The following is a 21,787-nucleotide window of genomic DNA, read 5'->3' as shown; positions in this document are numbered from 1 at the left end:
AATATTTGCTTGCCTATTTGTGAATTGGCTTTTCTTCTACCCCAGGATGAATGGTTTACTACTCTAGAGTACATCCCAATAGAATTTAAACCTATTCAAGAGACCTTGTGCCTATTAGAAGAAAATGTAGGCCCAGCTCTCCATCATGTCAGCTTAGGAACTGTTCTTCAGTGACACTCTTTTAGAAGTAAAATCGAGAATCAATAAATAGGATGATATCAAACTAAAAAGCTTATTCCCAGCAAAGGAAACAAGAATATGAAGAGAAAGCCTACAGAAGGGGAGAAAATCTTTGCCACCAGTGTCTCAGAGCATTGATCTCCAGGATATATAAAAAATCTCAAAAAACTTAACACCAACAAAACAAAAACAAAAAAACAACCCAATCAATAAATGGGCAAAGAAACTGAATAGGCACTTCACAGAAGAAATATGATCAGTTAACAAACATATGAATCTATATATCTAACATATAATCTCTAGCAATTAGAGAAATGCAAATTAAAACTACACTGAAATTTCATCTTACTCTAGTCAGAATGGCAATAATCAAGAATACAAGAAATAATAAATGTTGGTGGGGATGTAGGGAAAAGATACACTCATACATTGCTGGTGGGACTGCATATTGGTGCAACCACTCTGGAAAGTAGCATGGAGATTCCTCAGAAAAATTGGAATTGAACCATCATTTGACCCAGTTATCCTACTCCTCAGCATATACCCAGAGGACTTAAAATCAGAATACTACAGTGATGCAGCCATATCAATGTTTATAGCAGCTCAATTCACAATAGTTAAGCTGGAATCAACATAGGTGCTCTTCAGCAGATGAATGGATAAAGAAAATGTGCTATATAAACAATGGGATATTACTCAGCAATAAAGAAGAATTAAATTATAATGTTTGCTGGTAAATGGATGGTACTGGAGATTATCATGCTAAGTTAAATAAGCCAATTGCAAAAACAAAAACAAAGCAAAACAAAAACACAAAAAAACCCAAAAAACACCAAAGGTGGAATGTTCTCTCTGATATGCAGATGCTAACACACAATACTGGTGGTGGTGGTGAACAGAATAGAAGTTTATTGGATTATACAAAGGGGAATGAAGGGAAAGGAGGGGGAATGGGAATAGGAAAGACACAGAATGAATTGAACATAACTTTCCTGTGTTCATATATGAATACATGAACAGTCAAACTCCACATCTGTACAACCCAGATTGGGAAGTTATACTCCATATGTGTGTAATAGATCAAAATACACCCTATGTTCATGTATATCTAAAAAGAATTAAAAAGCCTATTAATTTGAGAGATAGATGGTATCTGTTTATTTGGAGAAAAATTATATGCTTCTCCAAATCAAATAAGATTTCTTTAAGTAGCCAAGAGTGAAAATATCCTAGGCTTTTATAAAAAAGTCAGGCAAGCAAGGTAGTGGTGCACACCTATAATCTCAGTGGCTTGGGAGGCTGAGGCGGGAGGATCATGAGTTCAAAGTCAGCCTCAGTAATTTAGCAAGGCCCTAGGCAATCCAGTGAGACCATGTATTTCAATAAAATACAAAAAATGGCTGGAGTTGAGTGCCCCTGTGTCCAATCCCCAGTACGAAATAAAGTCAGGCAAGTCCACACTTATATTGAACAGTTTGGGAAGCTGAGGCAAGAACATTGTAAGTTTAAGGCCATCCTCGAAATTTTAGGAGACCCTGTCTAAAAAAGGGCTGAGGATGAACTCATTGATAGGGAACCTCTGGGTTCAATCCTCAGTACCACAAATAATCAATCAATCAATAAATGGTAAAACTTCCAATCAGTCACTTAGTTTTATGCCCAGAGCCAGTTGCTAACTATAAGTCGTGAGTTTCCTGTATGTACTAATGAAAGTAATTTTGCTTGCCTATTTGCTGGTTGTGAAATTTAAAAGAAAACATGAAAACCCCAGGTGGAAGATTGAATGTAAAAGTAACATTTTCTAATATTTTTTCCTAATTTCAAATGGTTTCTTCAAGTCATATTTCTTAATACATCCTTTTAGGATTATATCTAATGTGTTCAGTAATATTCCATAATATGTAGTTTTCTGTGTGTTTGTTTTAATATTCTTTCTATATAGTTCTAACTTTTGAGATGGGGTAAAGTTCTATAGCAAGATAGGTGCTGGTAGTATTGGTGGTGATAGAAACTGAATCTTTAGTTTTATGACACTTACATTGAGTGTTAAGTAATTTTTAGTGTCTGAATTTTGCATGGTGTCAGTATAGTAAGATTTCTATTTATTCTAAGTTTACAAAGGAACCCATTTAGCATTTAAGTGACTCCAGTTTTCTTGCCTTTTTATTTAACCCAACATCTCCACAAAGCATAAATGTACAATTGTCCCAGTTTTATAGGCATGGATGTTAGAATACAGAAGTTTCTATTATGTCTCTCATATGTGCATAGTTTCATTGAGCTAGAATTAAAATAGATTTCCTGGCTCTTTAGCCATTCTTTTTTTTTTTTTTTTTTGGTGTCCTGGGATCATCTAACTTAAGTATTTTTGGTGTTGGGCTGGAGATTGAATCCAGGGCCTTGGGCATGCTAGATAACTGCTATACCACTGAGTTATACTCCCAACCCCAAAGTACTATTAATAACAAACACTTATATAGAGCACTTACCATATGGTAGGCTCTGTTCTAAGTGTTTCTCCATATCCTAAATTCTTATGATAACCATAGAGAGAGAAACTATCTTGCCTAGACACATCACTATTAAGTGACAGACTGGAATTTGAAATCAGACAATCTTAACTCCAAAGTCAATATCTGCCCCCCTCCTTTTTTTTTAGTACTGGGGATTGAACTCAGAGGCACTTGATCACTGAGCCACATTCTTGGCCCTTTTTATTTTTTATTTGAGACAGGGTCTCAGTAAGTTGTTTAGGCCATCACTGTGTTGCTGATGCTGGCCTTGAACTTTGGATCCTTCTACATCAGACTCCTGAGTCTCTGGGGTTACAGGTGTGGCTCCATAGTCAGTATTTTTTTTTTTTTTTTTTTTAAGAGAGAGAGAGAGAATTTTTTTAATATTTATTTTTTAGTTCTTGGTGGACACAACATCTTTGTTTGTGTGTGGTGCTGAGGATCGAACCCAGGCCGCACGCATGCCAGGCAAGCGCGCTACTGCTTGAGCCACATCCCCAGCCCCATAGTCAGTATTCTTAACCACTATGTTGTACTAGAAATAGATTTAGAGGTAGCTCAAACTTGTTTTTGTTTGCTTTTAGATTGACTACTTTTCTGGCAAGTAAAACCTATTGAAATAATTATTTTCTAGTTATTTAAATATTCTTTCATTGAGTGCTTATTTTAAAAAATCTTTTCATTCTTATAGGCATAAGGGCCACTTGTTCTGAAATTATTTTAAGGCAAGAAGTTTTGAAAGATGGTTTCCACAGGTAAGTTGCCCATTGATTTCTATTTATATTAAAATACTATCTTATAATTTAGATTAAAAAGTTGATAGTTGAAACAGATAAATTGAAAAATCACTTTTAAAGTTTATCAGTGAGAGATTTATCATGTGGTTCATACTTAGAAATAATGTTTCTTTTTTTGTACTCAGGATTGAATTCAGGGGCATGCACCCACTAAGACACATCCTCAACCTTATTTTGTATTTTATTTAAAGACAAGGTCTCACTGAGTTGCTTAGTGCCTCGCTTTTTGCTGAGGCCAGCTTTGAACTCACAATCCTCCTGCTTTAGTCTCCCCCACCGCTGGGATTACAGGTGTGCACTACCACTCCCAGCCAGAAATAATGGTTTTAATAACAGTAGAGAAAAGAAGAAAACATTGTTTACCATGCGTACTTTAATTTATATATATATATATATATATATATATATATATATATATATATATATATACATACACACACACATACATACAATAGCTACATATGCAGTGCTCCATTAAATCACAAATGGCTATGAGACACATGAACTTTCTCTTGCTTTTCAGATGTGGAAACTAGGGCTCAGAGAAGTTAAATCATTTGGTAGAAGTTATGGTGATAAAGCTCTGACTCAGATTTAATACTATTATCCCATTATTCAAAGCTATGCACGCTCTTAAATACTGTCTGATACAACACTCTGAATCACTATTTCTTATTTACTAGACTTGGTTTCAAATAAAATTGTTTGAAAAAGATGAATGAGACTTTTGGTGTAGCTTAGTGGTAGGGCGCTCTCCTAGCACATGCAAGACCCTGAGTTCAATCTCCAGCACTGGGAGGGGAAAAAAAAGATGAATGAAGATGAATGTTTGCAGTATTAAAGATCTTTAGACTGGTAAAAAGCTATGAAACAGTTCCATAAGAAAACTTCCCCAAACTTTATTTGTTCTATAAATGATCATACCTGTGATTTTAAAATAATTTCATTTCATAGTCACCTTACATGAAATTCCTCTTTCCCCTCTCTTCCAAGTTAGTATAGCATATGCAGGGCTAAGAGAGAGGAAAAAAAAAAAAAACCTGGGCTGCTGTTACTTGGAAGGTTTGGCCTCTAGATGTAGGTACTCATTATCTATGTGTCCTTAGGCAAGCAAGTTACTTAAGTCTTTTCTTTGTTATCAGTAAAACTGGGTAATGTTAGTATTTCCTCATTGGTGTTGTGAGGTTTAAGTCAGAGAATATATAGAAAGTTCCTTGATATACTAGGGAAATGTTAGCCATTATTATAATGAGGTAGGTGATCAAGCTAAGCAAGCCAGTTTTAGTTAAAGAGGAGATGTGATGGTAAAGTAGTAAAATTAATTTGGGAGAGAAGATGGTGAGAGGGCACTTCTGAAAGTTTGTAATGGAGTTCCAGAGACACATTTTAAGCAATGTCCAGGTAGTTAGACTAGGTACATAGCTTCTCTCTTTACAATAATTAGCATATATAAAACTATTGTTATGGTCTGAATTTCAAGAGGAATGGGGCTACTAAATAATGTAAATTTGACAGTGCCACCAAAATGATTCTAATAAGGAAAAAAGAAGTACTTGTAGAGGCTGTTGTGATAAAAATGATTCTAATAAGGAAAAAAGAAGTACTTGTAGAGGCTGTTGTGATAAAAATGATTCTAATAAGGAAAAAAGAAGTACTTGTAGAGGCTATTGTGATAAGAAATGTAGTTTTTCAATTACACATACTGAGAATGAAAACAGGACATAAAACCAACCAAGGATAAAGAATGACAGCACCCATAATAGATTCAGAAAGTAGAAATTTGAGTTGTTTAAGATAGAAAATGTCAGTAATCCTTTTTTTCAGAAGACTTTTTAGTTATGTTTAAAGCAGATGTCTTGCTGCTAGAATGAATGAGGAAGGATTAACAAGTTATAGAACATTAGAACTTTTTTGTTCCTTTTCTTCTTGGTCACAAAGATTTACTTCTACTCTGGAAAGGGCCAAACAAATATTCACAATAGAGAACTATAGTGCAGAATACATAAGGGAATCGTACAAAAGGGCCCACTATTGTAAATAAGTTCAGAGTCTCCCTTCCTTGATGAACTCTCATTGCAGTAGGAGGGAGATTTGCTTAAAAGATTGCTGAACTAGGCCTGGGGATGTGTCTCAAGCGGTAGCGCGCTCGCCTGGCATGCGTGCGGCCCGGGTTCGATCCTCAGCACCACATACAAACAAAGATGTTGTGTACGCTGATAACTAAAAAATAAATATTAAAATTGTCTCTCTCTCTCTCTCTCCCCCTCTCTCTTTAAAAAAATAAAATAAAATAAAATAAAGATGTTGTGTCCATCGAAAACTAAAAAATAAATATTAAAAAAATTCTCTCTCTCTTTAAAAAAAAAAAAAGATTGCTGAACTAATGTTTATAACCTTTGGATAATCTGGAAGTTAGAACTACAAAATTGTGAGCTTGGTGTTGGTGTAGATTCTGGGCAGAATTCTAGATCAGATTATTAAAAGGTTGGTTTATGAACACAGAACAGGAAGAGGCGGTCGCTGGAAGTTATCATGAATTTATTACAAATATTTCCTTTATAAAGTTGGTAGATAGGTGGATCAGGGAAGTGCCAAAGTCATGGTGTATCTGATTTTCTTGAAGTTTTTTTTTTTGTGTGTGTGTCCTGGAGATTTAACTCAGGGGCACTTGATTACTGAGCCACATCCCCAGCCCTTTTTTGTATTTTATTTAGAGACAGGGTCTCACTGAGTTGTTTAGCCCCTTTCTTTTTGCTGAAGCTGGCTTTGAACTCGCTATCCTGCCTCAGCCTCCTGAGCTTCTGGGATTATAGGCGTGTGCCACTGCACCCAGCTGGAAGTTTTTTTTTTTTTTTTTTAATAAAGTTTTATATGGTATCTATGAACAAAATGAAGAAATGTTGCCTGAAAGATAATTAAGACAAATTTCTTTATAAAAATTTAAAAATACTCTAGATGTGTTGGTAAATGCCAATAATCCCAGTGACTCAGGAGGCTGATGCAGGTGGATCACAGGTTTGAGGCCAGCCTTGGCACTTTAGTGAGACTCTGTATCAAAATAAAAAATAAAAAGTTCTAATAAATAGCCACCCCTATTTATTATTAATATTTGAATATATTTTTAATCCTTTTAATCTATGTCTTTTGTTTAATGTTTTTTGTGGATAGCAAATAGTCAAGTGTTTCTCTTTCATGTAGTCTGTCAGTCTCCATATTCTAATTGGAATGATTAGACCATTTACTTTATTATTTTTTTTAATTGGTTTTGTGATACTAGGGACTGAACTCAGGTGTTCTTCACTACTGAACTACATCTTCAGCCCTTTTTATTTTTTCATTTTGAGATAGGGTCTTGCTAAGTTGCTGAGGCTGGCCTGGAGCTTGCAGTCTTCCTGCCTCAATCTCCAAGTTGCTGAGATTATAGGTATATGCCACTGTGCCTGGCCAGACCATTTCTTTTTTCTTTTTTGAATTTGTTTATGGTACTGGGTACCAGGGTGCTTTAGCACTGAGCTACATCCACAGCCCTTTTTAAAATTGAGTTTATTTCAAGTTATTTTTTGTTTCATTTCTTTTATTTATTTTTTTGTTCCAAGCCAGTCACATCAAGTTACCAAGGCTGGCCTCAAACTTGCAATCCTCTGTCTCAGACTCTCAAGTTGCTGGGATTACAGGTGTAAGCAAGTGTGCCTGCCCACACCATTAACTTTTATGTAGAGTTTTTTTTTAACCTTTGTTTTATTTATTTATTTATTTATTTTTATGTGGTACTGAGGATCAAACCCAGTGCCTCACGCCTGCTAGGTAAGTGCTCTACCCCTGAGCTACAACACCAGCCCCAACTTTTATGTAAATATTGATATAGTTATTTTGGTTTAAATTTATCCACCTTGCTACTTTTTTTCTCTTTGTTTTTCTGTTTGTTCGCTAGTTTTTTCTCTCTCATCTTATTTGGAATAAATTGATTATAAATCTTAGAATAGATTAATTTCTTTATGCTTTTGTTGTCATGTTTTACTTCTGTTATAAACTCCTCATTACATTGTTGTTATTTTTGCTTCAATTATATTTTTTATATTATTTATTTTAATTGTGATACAGTACCCGTAACATAAAAAGTCATCTTAACAGTTTTTAAGTGTACACTTCAGTGACCTTAAGTACATTCATGTGGTTGTGCTACCATCACTGCTATTCTTCCATATTACTTTTTTCATTTTACAAAACTGAAATTCTGTACTCATTAAGTAATAATTCCCCTTTCCTCTGGCTCCTGGCCACCATTTTGCTTCCTGTCTCTATGAATTTGACTTCTCTAGGTACCTCATATAAGTGGAATCATACAATATTTGTGACTTATTCATTTTCCTTTGCATAATATTCTTAAAGTTCATTCATGTTGGAGCATATATCAGAAAATTTCTTCCTTTTTAAAACTGAATAATATTTCATTGAATGTTGATGGACACTTGGATTGTTTTTCTCTTTTGGCTATTGCAAATAATGTTGCTAGGAGCATATGTGTACAAATATCTTTCCAAATTCTTACTTTTGATTCTTTTAATTCCTAGAAGTGGAATTGCTGAAGTAGCAAGGACTAGAGGTTCATACCACCAGACCTGGCCAAAAAAGTCTTTTGTATTTACCCACATAGTTACCATTTCTGATGTTCTTCAGTTTTTCTTGTGGATGTTTCCATCTGGTTATCATTTTCTACCTGAGGAATATCTTTTACTGTTCTTGCAGTGAGAAATTCACTTAGTTTGTGTTTGTCTTTATCTTTATTTTGCCTTCATTTTGGAAGGATTTTCTCCAGGATGAATAATTATAGACTGACAGCTTTTTTTGTTTTATTACTTTAAATATGCCTAGTCTTGTATAGTTGCAGCTTACTTATGCTTTGTCTTATGGCTTAGGCTTATTGTAGTTACTTTCTACAAAGTGAACTTTTTCTTGATAGCCTTTGACTGTTTTTCTTTATTTTTTGACTGAAGAATAATATACTTTGGTGTGGTTTGTTTATGTTGATCCTGCTTATGTTTTGTTGGACATCTCAGACTGATGGGCTTATAATTTTCATGAAACTTGGAACATTTTCAGCCTTTAATTTTTCTGTCGCATTCTCTCCTCTTTTTCTAGGACTCCAGTTGTACATATACTAGACCACTTGCTATTTAAAGATCACCGAAACTATTTATTTTTTCTTCCTATTCTTCTTTATTCTCTATGCTTCAGTTTGGATAGTTTATGATGCTCTTCACCAAGTCAGTGGTCTTTTTATTCTTCAGTATCTAATTGCTTTTAATCACATCTGGGTAACTTTATTTCAAGAGTCTTATTTTTTATCTCTTAAAATTGCATTCAGTTCTTTTAAAAATTACCCTTTCTTTCTTTCAGAACGTTCATGCTTGTCTTTAAATCCCTGAACCTATATGGTGAATGTACAAATACTGTTTTAATTTCCATTTTGTTACTTTTGTCGTTTCTAGGTCTGTGTCTATGGACTAATATTTTCATGGTCATATTTCCCTGCTTAATTGCATCTGTTAATAACATTTTATAGGATGCTGAACATGGAATGTTTTTGATACAAAAGTTATTGAGTTGGATTGTCTTCTTTTAGAGACTTTTTAGAGCTTTTCTTCTTTTGGCAGTTGTGACTTTTTTTAGGACTTTTCTTCTTTTGGCGGTTGTTACTTATCAGCTTGATGCTTTTTTTTTTTTTTTTTTTTTTTTTTTTTGATACTGGGTGTTGATCCCAGGGGCACTTTATCATTGAGCTATATCTTCATTCCTTCTTGTTTTTAAATTAAATTAAAAAAAAATTTTAAGACTTAGTAAGTTGCTTGAGGCTAGCCTTGAACTTGTAATCCTTCTGCCCCCCAATCTGTTTAATCCTCTCTTAACCATTTTTTTCCCCTAAATGTATATTCTTAAAGCTAAAGTGACATTTACTCTAAGGCTGTTTTTTCTACTAAGCCTTACCAGACTAGGGTCTGTAGTGAGTGCTTCAGTTTCTGTAAGTATTGGTTGGTTGGAACTTGAATGTCATCCAGTTAGTCCTATGTGAAATTTTGGAGTTTTTCACTTTTCAGTTCCCTGGTCTTTTTTTGCCCAGTTTTGTGGAGTTATATCTCACTTGTGCTTATCTTGGTATTTGGCAAAAACTCAAGGGATTTCTACCAATTGATTGATTCATTGATGATTGTACTGGGGATTGTTTTTACTTTTATGGATATGATGTTATGCTAGTTCATTTAACAATCAAATGAAGAAATTTATTTTAAATGCACTTGTTTTTCAGAGACCTTTTAATAAAAGTGAAATTTGGAGAAAGCATTGAGGACTTACAGACCTGCAGACTCTTAATTAAACACTATATCCCAACAGGACTTTTTGTGGATCCTTATGAGTTGGCTTCATTACGAGAGAGAAACATAACAGAGGTACAGCCATTAATAAATTTTTTTAGGGAATGCTATAATTTGGATTAAGACAAAATAGTAGATAAGACAATTTTATAGTATTTTAAAATTGTTATTGAAGTGTATAAAGTGATATCTTCAGAGATGGGAGTATTCTTCAATAAGTAATACTTGTTAGGACTAAGCCAACTAAACTGAGCCAGTTAAATGCTTTTCAGCAGAATGATTCATAGTTTAGTGACTTAGGAAAATTATGTTCATGTGTATACATACACACAAAACGTGTATATAAACATATATACATATATATATGTATATATGTGTGTGTGTGTGTGTGTATATATATATATATATATATATATATATATATATATGTATATCTTGAAAAGAATGCTTAATAAATAGTGCTTCAATAGCCTATATGTTAAAGTAGATAGACATATGCCCTGATATCTGTATAATTCGGAAAAGAAACTAATATTTAATATTTATTTAATTTTTGTATATTTGTTTCTAAAGGAAGCAAGGTAAAATTAATCTTTATAACAATCCTGAAGATATTATTTCCATTTTATAAATAAGGAAACTGAATCACAAGGAGGCCAAGTAACTTATAAAAGATCATATAGATAAATGGTAGAGCCAAGAAATGAATCTAAGGTTGTCTGGTTGCAAACTTGTTGCTCTTTCCTGACATGAATCTCACATAGTCAAGAGTTGATTATTGTGTTCCTGGGAAATCCCAATTTAGTACATCTAGCTTGGATTCAAATACCTTTTTTAATAACCCAGGTGGTTCCTATTAAGAAATTTTGGGCCAGATAGTGGCACATGCCTGTAATTCCATCTACTTAGAAGGTTGCGGCAGGAGGATTGCAAGTTTGAGGCTAGCCTGGGCAATTTAGCAAGACTTTGTTTCAAAATTGGGGGTATAGGGGCTGGGGTTGTGGCTCAGTGGTAGAGTGCTCACCTAGCATGCTCGAGGCACTGGGTTCAATCTTCAGCACCACATAAATGTAAGATAAAGATATTGTGTTCACCTAAAACTTAAGAATAAATATTAAAAAAAAAAATTGTGGGTGTAGCTTAGAGGAGAGTACCCTTGGGTTAAATTCCTAGTACCACCAAAGTGGGGAAAAACAAATTTTGGGAAATTGTCTTAGTTAATAATATTATTATTTACATACTTTTTTTTTTTGGTACCAGGGTTTGAACTCAGGGCACTTAACCACTGAGCCACATCCCCAGCCTTTTTAAAATATTTTATTAAGAGACAGGGTCTCACTATGTTGCCAAGTGCATCACTAAGTTGCTGAGGCTGTTTTTGACTCCCAGTCCTCCTGCCTCAACCTCCCGAGCTGCTGGGATTACAGGTGTGTGCCACTGCACCCGGCTTCACATAAGAATTTTGTAGTCATTCATGAGGGCAGTTTATTTCTAATTGTGGTTTTAAGACAATTTCTTCACTTTTTTCATTTATTTTAACTTTCTCTATCAGAGAAATATATTCTCATGGCTTAAAATTCAGGAGATAAAGAAAGGTCTGTAATGCTAAGTTTCTGACACTGAATCCTCAGTTACCATATTTCTTCCTTTGTTCTAAGTTTTTTTGTGTGTATGCATGTCAGTTTAGATACGTGTACCTAAATGGGAGGACCTCATTATTTTCTTTGCCAAGTTATGACTTTTAAGTGAAGCTTTTGGAATTTAAAATAATAGGTTTCAAATTTAAACATGGTTCTTGGCTTGTAATTATGTGAATTGGAATCATATTTAAACATACTTAATAAAATCACTTATCATGTTCTAAGAAAATGAAAGTGTTTGGATAGAGTTATCCAAAAGGAAGTTAAAGCACCCACACTTTTGATTGGGATGAGATTTGGTTGATTAGTTTGAATGTTATAAGAAAAGGTGGAAGGGAAAGGATGCCCCTATACATTGATTGACAAGTTTCTCTTTAACTGCTCTTCTAACCATCTTTCAAATCCCTAATTATAATGTTGTAAGTATATTTATTTTAAAAATTTCTACAAAAATAGATGCCAAATTTGTGATAGGTAATTGGAAGTTTATTTCTTTATATATCAGATGCTTTTCCTTTTCCTAGCTGAGAGACTGTGGCCTAATTCCTTATGCAGAGAGATTTTGTCATGAAAAGTGGTATTTTTTGATGAGGATAGAGGGGAATTTATATAAAGGGATTAATTGATGCCTATATACCTAGACTGATTTTTTTTTTTTTTTTGTCTAGAGGTTGAATTTGGGGTGCTTAACTGAGGGTGCTTAGGCCGCATCCCAGTCCTTTTTGGTATTTTATTTAGAGACAGGATCTGAATGAGTTGCTTAGAGCATTACTAATTTGCTGAGGGTGGCTTTGAACTCACAGTCCTTCTGCCCTGGCCTCCCAAGCTGCTGGGATTATAGGCATGTGCCAGTGCATCTGGCTACAGTGAGATTTTTAATTCTTTTCCTATAGATAAATAGAATTGGGCTCTCAAAGCACATGGGTGGTATGATAACAAATGCTTTTTAAGTAGCTTGTGAGCAATTTGGAAATAATTGCAAGCCTTAAATAGGTTCACCAAGGATAAGATACACGCCTAATAAATACTCACCTCATTTTTAGGTAGGGCTATTAGTGTGACTGGATCCAACTGAAGGCCTCATCCATGGTAGGCAGTACTTTACCATTGATCTATGTCCCTACTCCCTATAGATATTTTTAATCAAATTTGTCATATATTTTAAGAACAGTATAATATTAAATTCCTATTGTATAGATCCAAGTGAAAATAGTGTTTTTGAAACCATATTTTTGCCAAATCAAAATATATGGCATTAATACTTATGCCTCCGGATAAGTTGGAGAACAAGGAACAGATTTAGTCTCCCACCTGAAATAACTAGAATATATGAAATAATGAAAAAAAAAAGTCACTGACTATCAGGCAATGATATCTGAGAAGGGAAGTAATCAAGGGGAGCTCTATGGTTGTCCTGGCTTACTTCCTTGAGAGAGGTTTCTGGTTGTAGTGCAGGGAGGAGGAACTCAAACAGAGCCTGATGGACTTCTTGAGATAAAGATAGGATTCTGGGGAAAGGAAGGTCATTAGAATTCACAGGACAGTATATTTGAGGAGAGAGAACTGCATAGAGGCAGAACTCCAGAGATCTGTACAAGGTTGCCCTCAAATATGTAGCTGAGTATTCATTATTGCATGTATGTGAGGAAACCACCTGATGCCAGGAGGAGAACCATCTGACAAAATGAGAGGTAACAGTGCTTGGTCTCACACAGGACCAAGAGTATAGTGTCTCTTTCCACTGAGCAGCCTGAGAAAATCCTTATAGTTTTTGGACAATGGATAGAGTAAACAGAACAGCTTTTATTCATTAGTGGGGAGCACTTAGCCTAAAACTGAGCATTGCCTCAGTCCTGCTTAACAAATCTTAAAAGTAAGACCCTCAAAAAACCAAACTGTTTCCAGCCTGGCTTAGTGGCGCACGCCTGTAATCCCAGTGGCTGGGGAGGTTAAGGCAGGAGGATTGTGAGTTCAAAGCCAGCCTTGGCAAAAGTGAGGTGCTAAGCACCTCAGTGAGACCTTGTCTCTAAATAAAATACAAAATAGGGCTGGAGATGTGGCTTAGTGGTCAAGTGCCCCTGAGTTCAATCTCTGCTAACCCCCCCACCCCAAAACAAAAACAAAAAATCATTTCCAGATAACCTAATTGCATCTTTTTTTTTTTTTTTTTTTTGTGGTACTGGGGATTGAACCCAGGACCTTCTGCATATAAGACAAGCACTTTACCAACTGAGCTATATCCCTAGCCTTTGACCTAATTGCATCTTAAAGAAGCTCAAGAATATTTATAGGAAAGAATATATACAATCAAAAATGAGTAAATAAAGCATTTTGAATGAAAAAAAGAATATGGAAATACAGAAAAACCTAGCATCAAATGAGATCAGGTTCACAATATTATGACTTCTTTGAAAAAAGTAGCAGAGACCTGAGGGGTTTGCATAGTGGTAGAGAACTTGGTGAGCATGGACGAATCCCTGGGTTCCATCCCTAGCACTACACAGACTCACACAAAATCTAGCAGTTATCTAAGTGTATATGAAAATAAAACCTATATTGAGGAGATTATTTAATTGATTGAAACCAATCCAGAACTGGCATAGATGTTAGGATTAGGAAGCAGGTCATTAAAACAGTTGCTGTAACTATATTCAGTATGTTCAGAAAGTTGAGACATGGAAGATTCTGTAAAAAAAACAGCACTGAACTAACATTTAAGACTACAGTGTGTGACCAATCCTCAGTTCCCAAGTATGATGATGGGGTGTTCACAATGCTGTGTGAGATGTGCGTCCCTCTAAACCTTCTTATGATGTTTTGATCACATTACTCACCTGATATGGAAAAAAGACTACAGTATGTGAGACAAAAATAACTCTGGAAAGGATAAATGGCAGATCAAATATTGCAGAAGAAAAAAATTAATGAACTTGAAGGCATAGCAATAGAACCTACCAAAAATATAAAAGATAAAAGATCCAATTTAGAAGGTGACTGGAACATAAGACAACTTGTGCAACAACTTCAAGTGACCTAGTATACAAGTAATTGGAATCTCCATTGAATAAAAATAGGTGAAAATGGAAAAAGTTTTGAAAAATAATGACTGAGGACTATCTGAATTTGATGAAAGTTGTAAACTAACATATGGTTAAGATGCTTAAGTCCAAGAAGCATGAAGAAATCTACAAGTCACACGTCAACCAAATTTTTCTACAATGAGAAAAAAGACTCTTAAAAGCAGTGAGGGGGGCTAGGATTGTGGCTCAGTGTTAGAGCACTTGCCTAGCATGTGTGAGGCACTGGGTTTGACCCCCTCAATACCACATAAAAACTAACTAAATAAAATAAAGATATTGTGTCCATCTACAACTAAAACAACAAAAACAAAAACAGGAAAAAAACCTTGCATATACAGTGAAACAAAAACAACAATGACAGCAGATTTGTCAGAAATAATGTAAACAAGCTGTGATAACATCTATAAAACATTGAAAGAAAAACCTGTGAAATTCGAATTCTGTACTTATTGAAAATGTCTCAACATGAAGGGGAAATGAAGGCTTTCCGACATACGAAGCTGAAAGAACTCATCATCAGACCTCCACTACAAGAAATGCAAGTCCTTTAGGCGGGACGAAAATGATACCAAGTAAAGTCTAGATTTATACAAGGGAAAGAGAATGCTTAAAAGGGTAATTTTTTTCTCTTACAATTTAACTCTGTATGAGATTACTGACAAAAACATCAGTGTAGTGTAGTATTAGTACTATATGTAAAAGTAAAATGTGTGACAAATATCACAGAGGTTGAGTGGAGAAAATTAGAGGTATAACTTTATAAAGTTGTGAAATGAAACATGAAGTCATTCAATGTCACTTGAAGGTAGACTGTAATTTGTTAAACATGTAAATCCTGAAGCTATTACGAAAACAAAGGTCGTAGCTAATTTGTGACAAAGCAGATGCAATGGAATTATAAAAAATATTCAGGTAGCTGGGTTTGGTGGATTACACATGTAATCCCAGTGCCTCTGGAAGCTGAGGATCTCAAGTTCAAAGCCAGCCTTAGTAACTGAGGCCCTAAGCAATTTTGTGAAACCCTGTCTCAAAGTAAAATATATAAACTTCTGGTGGCTCAGTGGTTAAGCACCCCTGGGTTCAATCTCTGGTACCAAAAAGAAAAAAAAAATTCAGTTAATCCGGTAGAAGGCAGAAAAAGAGAAAAGGGGAACAAAGACCATGTTATAAGTACAGCGCAAGTAACAAGATGATGTATTTAAACTTAACCATATTAATAGCTATATTAAGGGTAAATTTCTAAATATCCCTATTAAAATATAAAGATCTTCAGATAAGAAAGCCATACTCCTCAACTGTATGTTGCTTATATGAAATGTACTTTAAATTTAAAGACACAAGCTAAAAGTAAAAAAAAGGCAAAAATATGCTCACACTAATCAAAAGAAAGTTGTCAATATTAAAATTAGGAAATAGATTTTGGAACAAGCAAAGACTATCACCAGGTCCTTTGGTTAATGAGTTCAGTGCATGAGAAAGAAGTAACAATCCTAAATATTTATGCACCTAATAAAAGAGCTTCAAAATGCATGAAGCAAACCATGCAAAGTTGCACTCTTGTAATTTCAGCTAATTGGGAGGCTGAAGCAGGAGGATTACAAGTTTGAGGTCAGCTTGGGCAATATAGCAATACCCTATTTCAGAGGAATGAATGAATGAATAAAATATTTACAGGGCCTGGGGCTTAGCAATAGAGGGCTTGCCTAACATGTGAGATTGCATCTCCAGCACTCCTCACACACAATCATTTGCCATTTTTTCCATTAACCTTTTATACACATTGTAGAAAGACTTGCTGACCTTTGCCTAACCACATTGTACTATCTTACTACCACTCCAGTTACTTCACTAAAGAACAGAAGATTACCAGAATGATATTAATAATTTATAACCTAATATAGGTTTAATAGTTTTTGTCATAGTAGCTTTTATACTTATTAAATAATGCTGTTTTTATTCACACAGTCTCTTCTTGGTACCTGTTTGTCACCTAAACAGAGGTTAATAAGGAAATTTCACAAAAATAATTTTTTTTTTTGGTAAATTTGGCACCCCAGAGTATAATTTCCCCAGTTTACTTTTATTATACACAGATCACATCCTGTGATCTACTTAAACTTGAGGATGGAAGGGAAATGAAAAGGTTGATAATGGGGGTAAATTTGACACTTCTGTATATTTGCACTGCAGTCTTCTGGTTTTACTTGTGTCTTTATTTTTCTTTATCCATTTCTTCTTTTTCTTTTTTTTTTTTTTAATATTTTTAGCTGTGGATGGACACAATATTTTATTTATTTATTTATTTTTATGTGGTACTGAGAATCGAACCCAGTGCCTTGCACATGCCAGGCAAGTGCTCTACCACTGAGCCACAACTCCAGCCTCTTTTCTTTTTCTTGATTAATGTCTGTTTTCTCTTCAACAGGCAGTGATGATTTCAGAAAACTTTAATATAGAAGCCCCAAACTATTTGTCCAAGGAATCTGAAATTCTCATTTACGCCAGACAAGATGCACAGTGCATTGATTGTTTCCAAGCCTTTTTGCCTGTGCACTATCGTTATCACCGGCCACATAGTAAAGACGAAGAAACATTTATTATAGTCAACAACCCAGATTTATTGATGTATTGTGACCAAGGTGCGTATTTCAAGTCTTTTCTGAGGGTTGAAAATAAGAATTGAGGGTATGTATGATGCCAAGTCTTCAGTCAAGGACAGGGATGGCAAAAGCATGTTTCTTTTTTATTTTAAACTTTTTTGATTGTAAAATGAAGCCAGGTATAGAAAAAACTACATATATATATATGATTTAGAGAATTATTATAAGGCAAATACCCTTGTCACTACCACCCAGTTCAAGAAATAGAACTTTGCCAGCCACCTAGTGGAAACTTCACATATTCTTTCCCACTCATGGTCTATTCCTTTTCTTTAACACTAATTCATTCTACTGATTTAATCATTCCCTTGTTTCTCAATACTTTTACTACCATAATGGGCAAGATTCTCAGACCCTAACATTTAATCTTGTCCATTAAAATAAATCTGTTATTTCCATTATGCCTGTTAGTTCAATTTTTTCCTCATTCCTTCTTTTCTTCAAAACTAATGTATTGAGAGGACCTGGGCCATTTGACCTGTAGGGTTTCTCATGATTGGTGTTTTCCTAATTGTACACATGATACAGTTCATCATGTTCCTCTGACTCCTTTAATTCCCAGAAATTGGCAATTGGCAGTTGACTCCAGAGGTATGGTTAGATGACTTGCTTTTTTTTTTTTTTTTCAGTACTGGGGATTGAACGCAGGGGTTCTCTATCATTAAGCTTTTCCCCAGTCCCCCCACCTTTAAAAATTTTTTTTAGACATTCTTGCTAAGATACTGAGCCTGGCCTAGAACTTGTCATTCTCCTACCTCACCCTCCTGAGTCACTGTGTTATAGGTGTGTACCACTATGGCTAGCTGTCACCTCTTTTGTTGTAAACTTTGTTCATGAGCTTTTGGTTTTGCTCTGTAATTGTTCTTTTGTGGAGATTTGGGTAAAGTAAGACAAAAAATTATTCTTTTGCTTTTTCTTCTTCACAGTCTTACAGTCTTTGAACTGAGTTTTTTTTTTTTTTTTTTTTTAAAAAGAAGCCTGTTTCAGATTTTGGATCCTTGTATCTTTGAATTTGGGCTGGCTTACTAGAATGTTTATAAAATTAATAGCACTGTGTCTAAAAACTGGCAGATAGGATGTTTTTAATTTTACATCTGCCACCATCATACCTTTTACAATGAGAAATTCAAAAATATTTCAGCTATCATAACTTTTCTCATCTAGTCTAATTTTCTGTTTCTAGTAATAGTATCTTTTACTTACTCTAAATAAAGTTTGAAAAGTGCCTCTTCTGAGGCAACAGTGGTGGTTCTAATGCTGTTTTGGATTTGATCAGAGTATTTGTATGTATGTATGTATGTATGTATGTATGTATGTATTTATTTATTTATTTATAGTACCAGGGATTCAACCCAGGGATTCAACTCAGTGGATTCAACCACTGAGCCACATCCTCAGCCCTTTTTTGTATTTTATTTAGAGACAGGGTCTCAATGAGTTGCTTAGGGCCTGTTAAGTTGCTGAGGCTGGCTTTGAACTCACAATCCTCCTGCTTCAGCTTCCTTAGCTGCTGGGATTATAAGCATGTGCCACTGCACCCAGCCAGAGTGCTCTTTATATGGGTGTTTTCCATGTGGAAATTTATCAAGTTATACGCTTAGGATGTGTTCACTTTAAAAATGTTATACCTTAAAAATCTTTTGTGTTAAATTTTTAATGGAGCCAGGCATAGTGATGCATGCCTTGTAATACCAGTAACTCAGGAGACTGAGGCAGGAGAATAGTAATTTCAAGGGCACCCTGGGCAATTTAGTGAAATGCTGTCTTAAAATAAAAGGGTTGAGGATTTAGCTTGACTAAGAGTCCCCCTCAGTACCACCAAAAAAAAAAAAAAAAAAAAAAGCGGGGGAGGTTATTTGTTAAGTCAAGTTTGATTTCTTTATTATTTTGTAATTTCTTAGCCATCCATCCACATAAAAAAAAGATGCTTGGGCTGAGGTTGTGGCTCAGCAGTACCTCGCTCGCCTAGCATGTGGGAGGTCCTGGGTTTGATCCTAAGCACCACATAAAAAATAAATAAATAAGTATTGTATTCATCTACAACTAAAAAATAAATATTAAAAAAAGATGCTGAAATAACAGTATGTGATAGATGGGTCCAAATCATATATATATAGTGTATTAAAATGTTTGGAGACTCATATCCCGGGATTAACTTTTGTTCATGTTCAATATAGGACTAACCTTGAGTCCAAATTCAGATTTTCTGACATTGTGTTCTACTACTTTTCTTAGAGTTCCCGATTTTGAGGTGCTGGGCTCAGTCACAAGTGGCAGCTCCTTGTGCTTTGAAGAGTAAGGATATATGCCAGTGGAACAACATGAAGTATAAATCAGTAAGCTAATATTTTAATGTTTTTAGATAGTGCTGCCTCTTTTAAGTCTTGTATTTTGTCATAGAATGTAGTTTTTGTTTGTTTTTAATGTTGTTTCTTTGCTACTGATGATAACAGTGTTTCCTTATTTGGGTAAAGTTATACAATCATTTAGGGGCTGTTAATCCTGTGCCTCATTGGGTTAGAACATAAGTATAGCTGATACACTTTTTAAAGGTGTGAAATGCTGAGGAAAAATAGTGTAAAGTTCATTTAGTTTTCCTTTATCAATAAAACTTTATTTTTATTTAGAACTTTTTATTAGTTTTTTAACAAGAAAATAATTATATTACATAGAGGAAGTAGAAAAAGGAAACTAAAACCCAGTACTATCATTTAAACTTACCATAAAGCTTCTAGACAGTTGCTATTTTTTTTTTAATCTAGTCTGGGCCACTTTGGGCCATTTGTAGTTTTGACTGTTTTGACTTCCCTAGCTTGTTTTCAGTTATTATTAAATTGTTCATTAATACTTTCTAAGCACCAGCTTTGTCTTAGGAATCTACAGTTTCTACTTACTCCCCCCCCCCCCTTCTTTGGTTAACAGAAGTCTACTTCTTTCCTCTCTTCATCATGATAAGTCTCTTTACAAAGTACCTCTTTTCCTTTTTTTTTTTTTCCCCACTATCCTTTTGTTCCCCTTTTATGAGCTGCCTTTTAATTGGTGCTTGTATTACTGTTAGTTTCTTTGTTTCTAATTCTCCTTAAGGCCTGCTTTGTTTGGTTGAATGGTACAATCTGTATCTTAATTTTTAGTATGTTTTTACAAGGAGCCAAGTGAACTTGCAACAAAAACTGTCAGTCAGATAACCAGAAGGCAGGTTTATTCATATGTACTATTGTGGATATTTAAATTTAAAGTAATTTTCTTATGGTTACTTAGAAATCTGTCCACCAGCTAGCTCAGGAAACTACTGCTTACAGTGAAGACCTACTGTAAAGCACTGCTGTATTTTTTATTGGAGGACATTCTTTGAACCAACTTTTAGGAAGATGGATGGCTGTTAATCTCTTACACAATATAGATTACCATTTTCAGTAGACTACCATTGCCATTTTGTACCTGAAAAAATCTGGAGAATTGCATTTGATTTTTTATATGAGTGAAGAGTATGCTTAAGAGTTTATAGATTGTTTTCCTTTTATTTCTTCTTTATATGTACCAGGAAAATAGGTATTAGGCCATTAATTAGGTGGTGTTCTAAATTAAGATTTAAGATGCCTTTTTTTTTTTTAAGTTGATTTTCAGATAGTGTTTGTTATAGATTTTGTTGATAACTTTTTTTTTTTTTAATGTGAAATTAAAATCCAGGTATGTATAAACAGAAAAGGAAAGTATTCCCAGGTTACCTAAATTTTAATGTTTTTTAAAAAAAACTCATTTAAAAACTTATTTTTAAACATAAAATTTCCCAAGGTTCCTAATTAAACCCCTTTATCTTCAAAACCAAACAGAACATAGAAAGTAAAGTGAACATAGGAGAATTTTTCATTGCTAGCCATAGGAAAGGATATATTCAGTTTTGTGATTTGTGAATAACAAACTGGAAAAAGCTGAGGAGAGATACCACAAAACAACTAAACAGATACTTTATTTTATTGTTTTTTCTCTAGAGCTCAAATTATAATTCTATATTCAAAGGTAAAACATAGCCAAAGGAAGTAATTGTTTATATTGATTATAGAGGTGATGCTGGGATATAGTTTTTTTAAAAAAAATAATACACTGAATTCTATATAACAAGTAGAAAAAGTCAAACTAATGTGAAATCAATTATTATGGGAATTTTAATCTATAACATTAAATGAAATGGTGGATCTGAAAGTCATTCAAACACTAATGTTGTATGTAATGCATTGGCTAAAAAATATTTAAAAGAAAAGAGAAAAAGATCAAATTAAAAAAAAATCCAAGAAATAGCAGTCTCCCTTTAGGACATACATTTGAAATGTTTCTTATTTTTTATCTTCTCTCCACAGATATATAAGAATGTGACTCTGCAAGTTCCAGTGGGACTGACTATACATACCTCTTTAGTATGTTCTGTGACTCTGCTTATTACAATCCTGTGTTCTACTTTGATTCTTGTAGCTGTTTTCAAATATGGTCATTTTTCTTTGTAAATTTTACGCAGTTTAATGTTTTCTATAAACCAAATAAGATATGTTAA

At 34.3% G+C, this 21,787-nt stretch overlaps 1 protein-coding gene and 1 non-coding gene across 2 annotated transcripts in view; both read left to right on the top strand.

Moving 5' to 3' along the window:
• Pigx (phosphatidylinositol glycan anchor biosynthesis class X) overlaps window positions 1-21,787 on the top strand; it is a 24,179-nt gene extending 2,392 nt beyond the window's left edge. Inside the window, exons 4-8 of the mRNA XM_076867001.1 lie at window positions 3,385-3,448; window positions 9,795-9,936; window positions 17,007-17,220; window positions 19,477-19,577; window positions 21,597-21,787. Coding sequence (XP_076723116.1) covers window positions 3,385-3,448; window positions 9,795-9,936; window positions 17,007-17,220; window positions 19,477-19,577; window positions 21,597-21,740 — 665 coding nt within the window. The 3' untranslated portion in view covers window positions 21,741-21,787. The remainder of the gene's footprint in view (window positions 1-3,384; window positions 3,449-9,794; window positions 9,937-17,006; window positions 17,221-19,476; window positions 19,578-21,596) is intronic.
• On the top strand, window positions 14,238-14,341 carry LOC143409066 (small nucleolar RNA U13). The gene has a single exon (XR_013092578.1). It is a non-coding gene; the product is annotated as a small nucleolar RNA U13 (small nucleolar RNA).

Source organism: Callospermophilus lateralis, chromosome 10 (genome assembly GCF_048772815.1).
Source record: "Callospermophilus lateralis isolate mCalLat2 chromosome 10, mCalLat2.hap1, whole genome shotgun sequence".
Lineage (NCBI taxonomy): Eukaryota > Metazoa > Chordata > Mammalia > Rodentia > Sciuridae > Callospermophilus > Callospermophilus lateralis.
The sequence above is the reverse complement of the archived record's forward strand: the minus strand, read 5'-3'. Positions and strand labels throughout refer to the sequence as shown.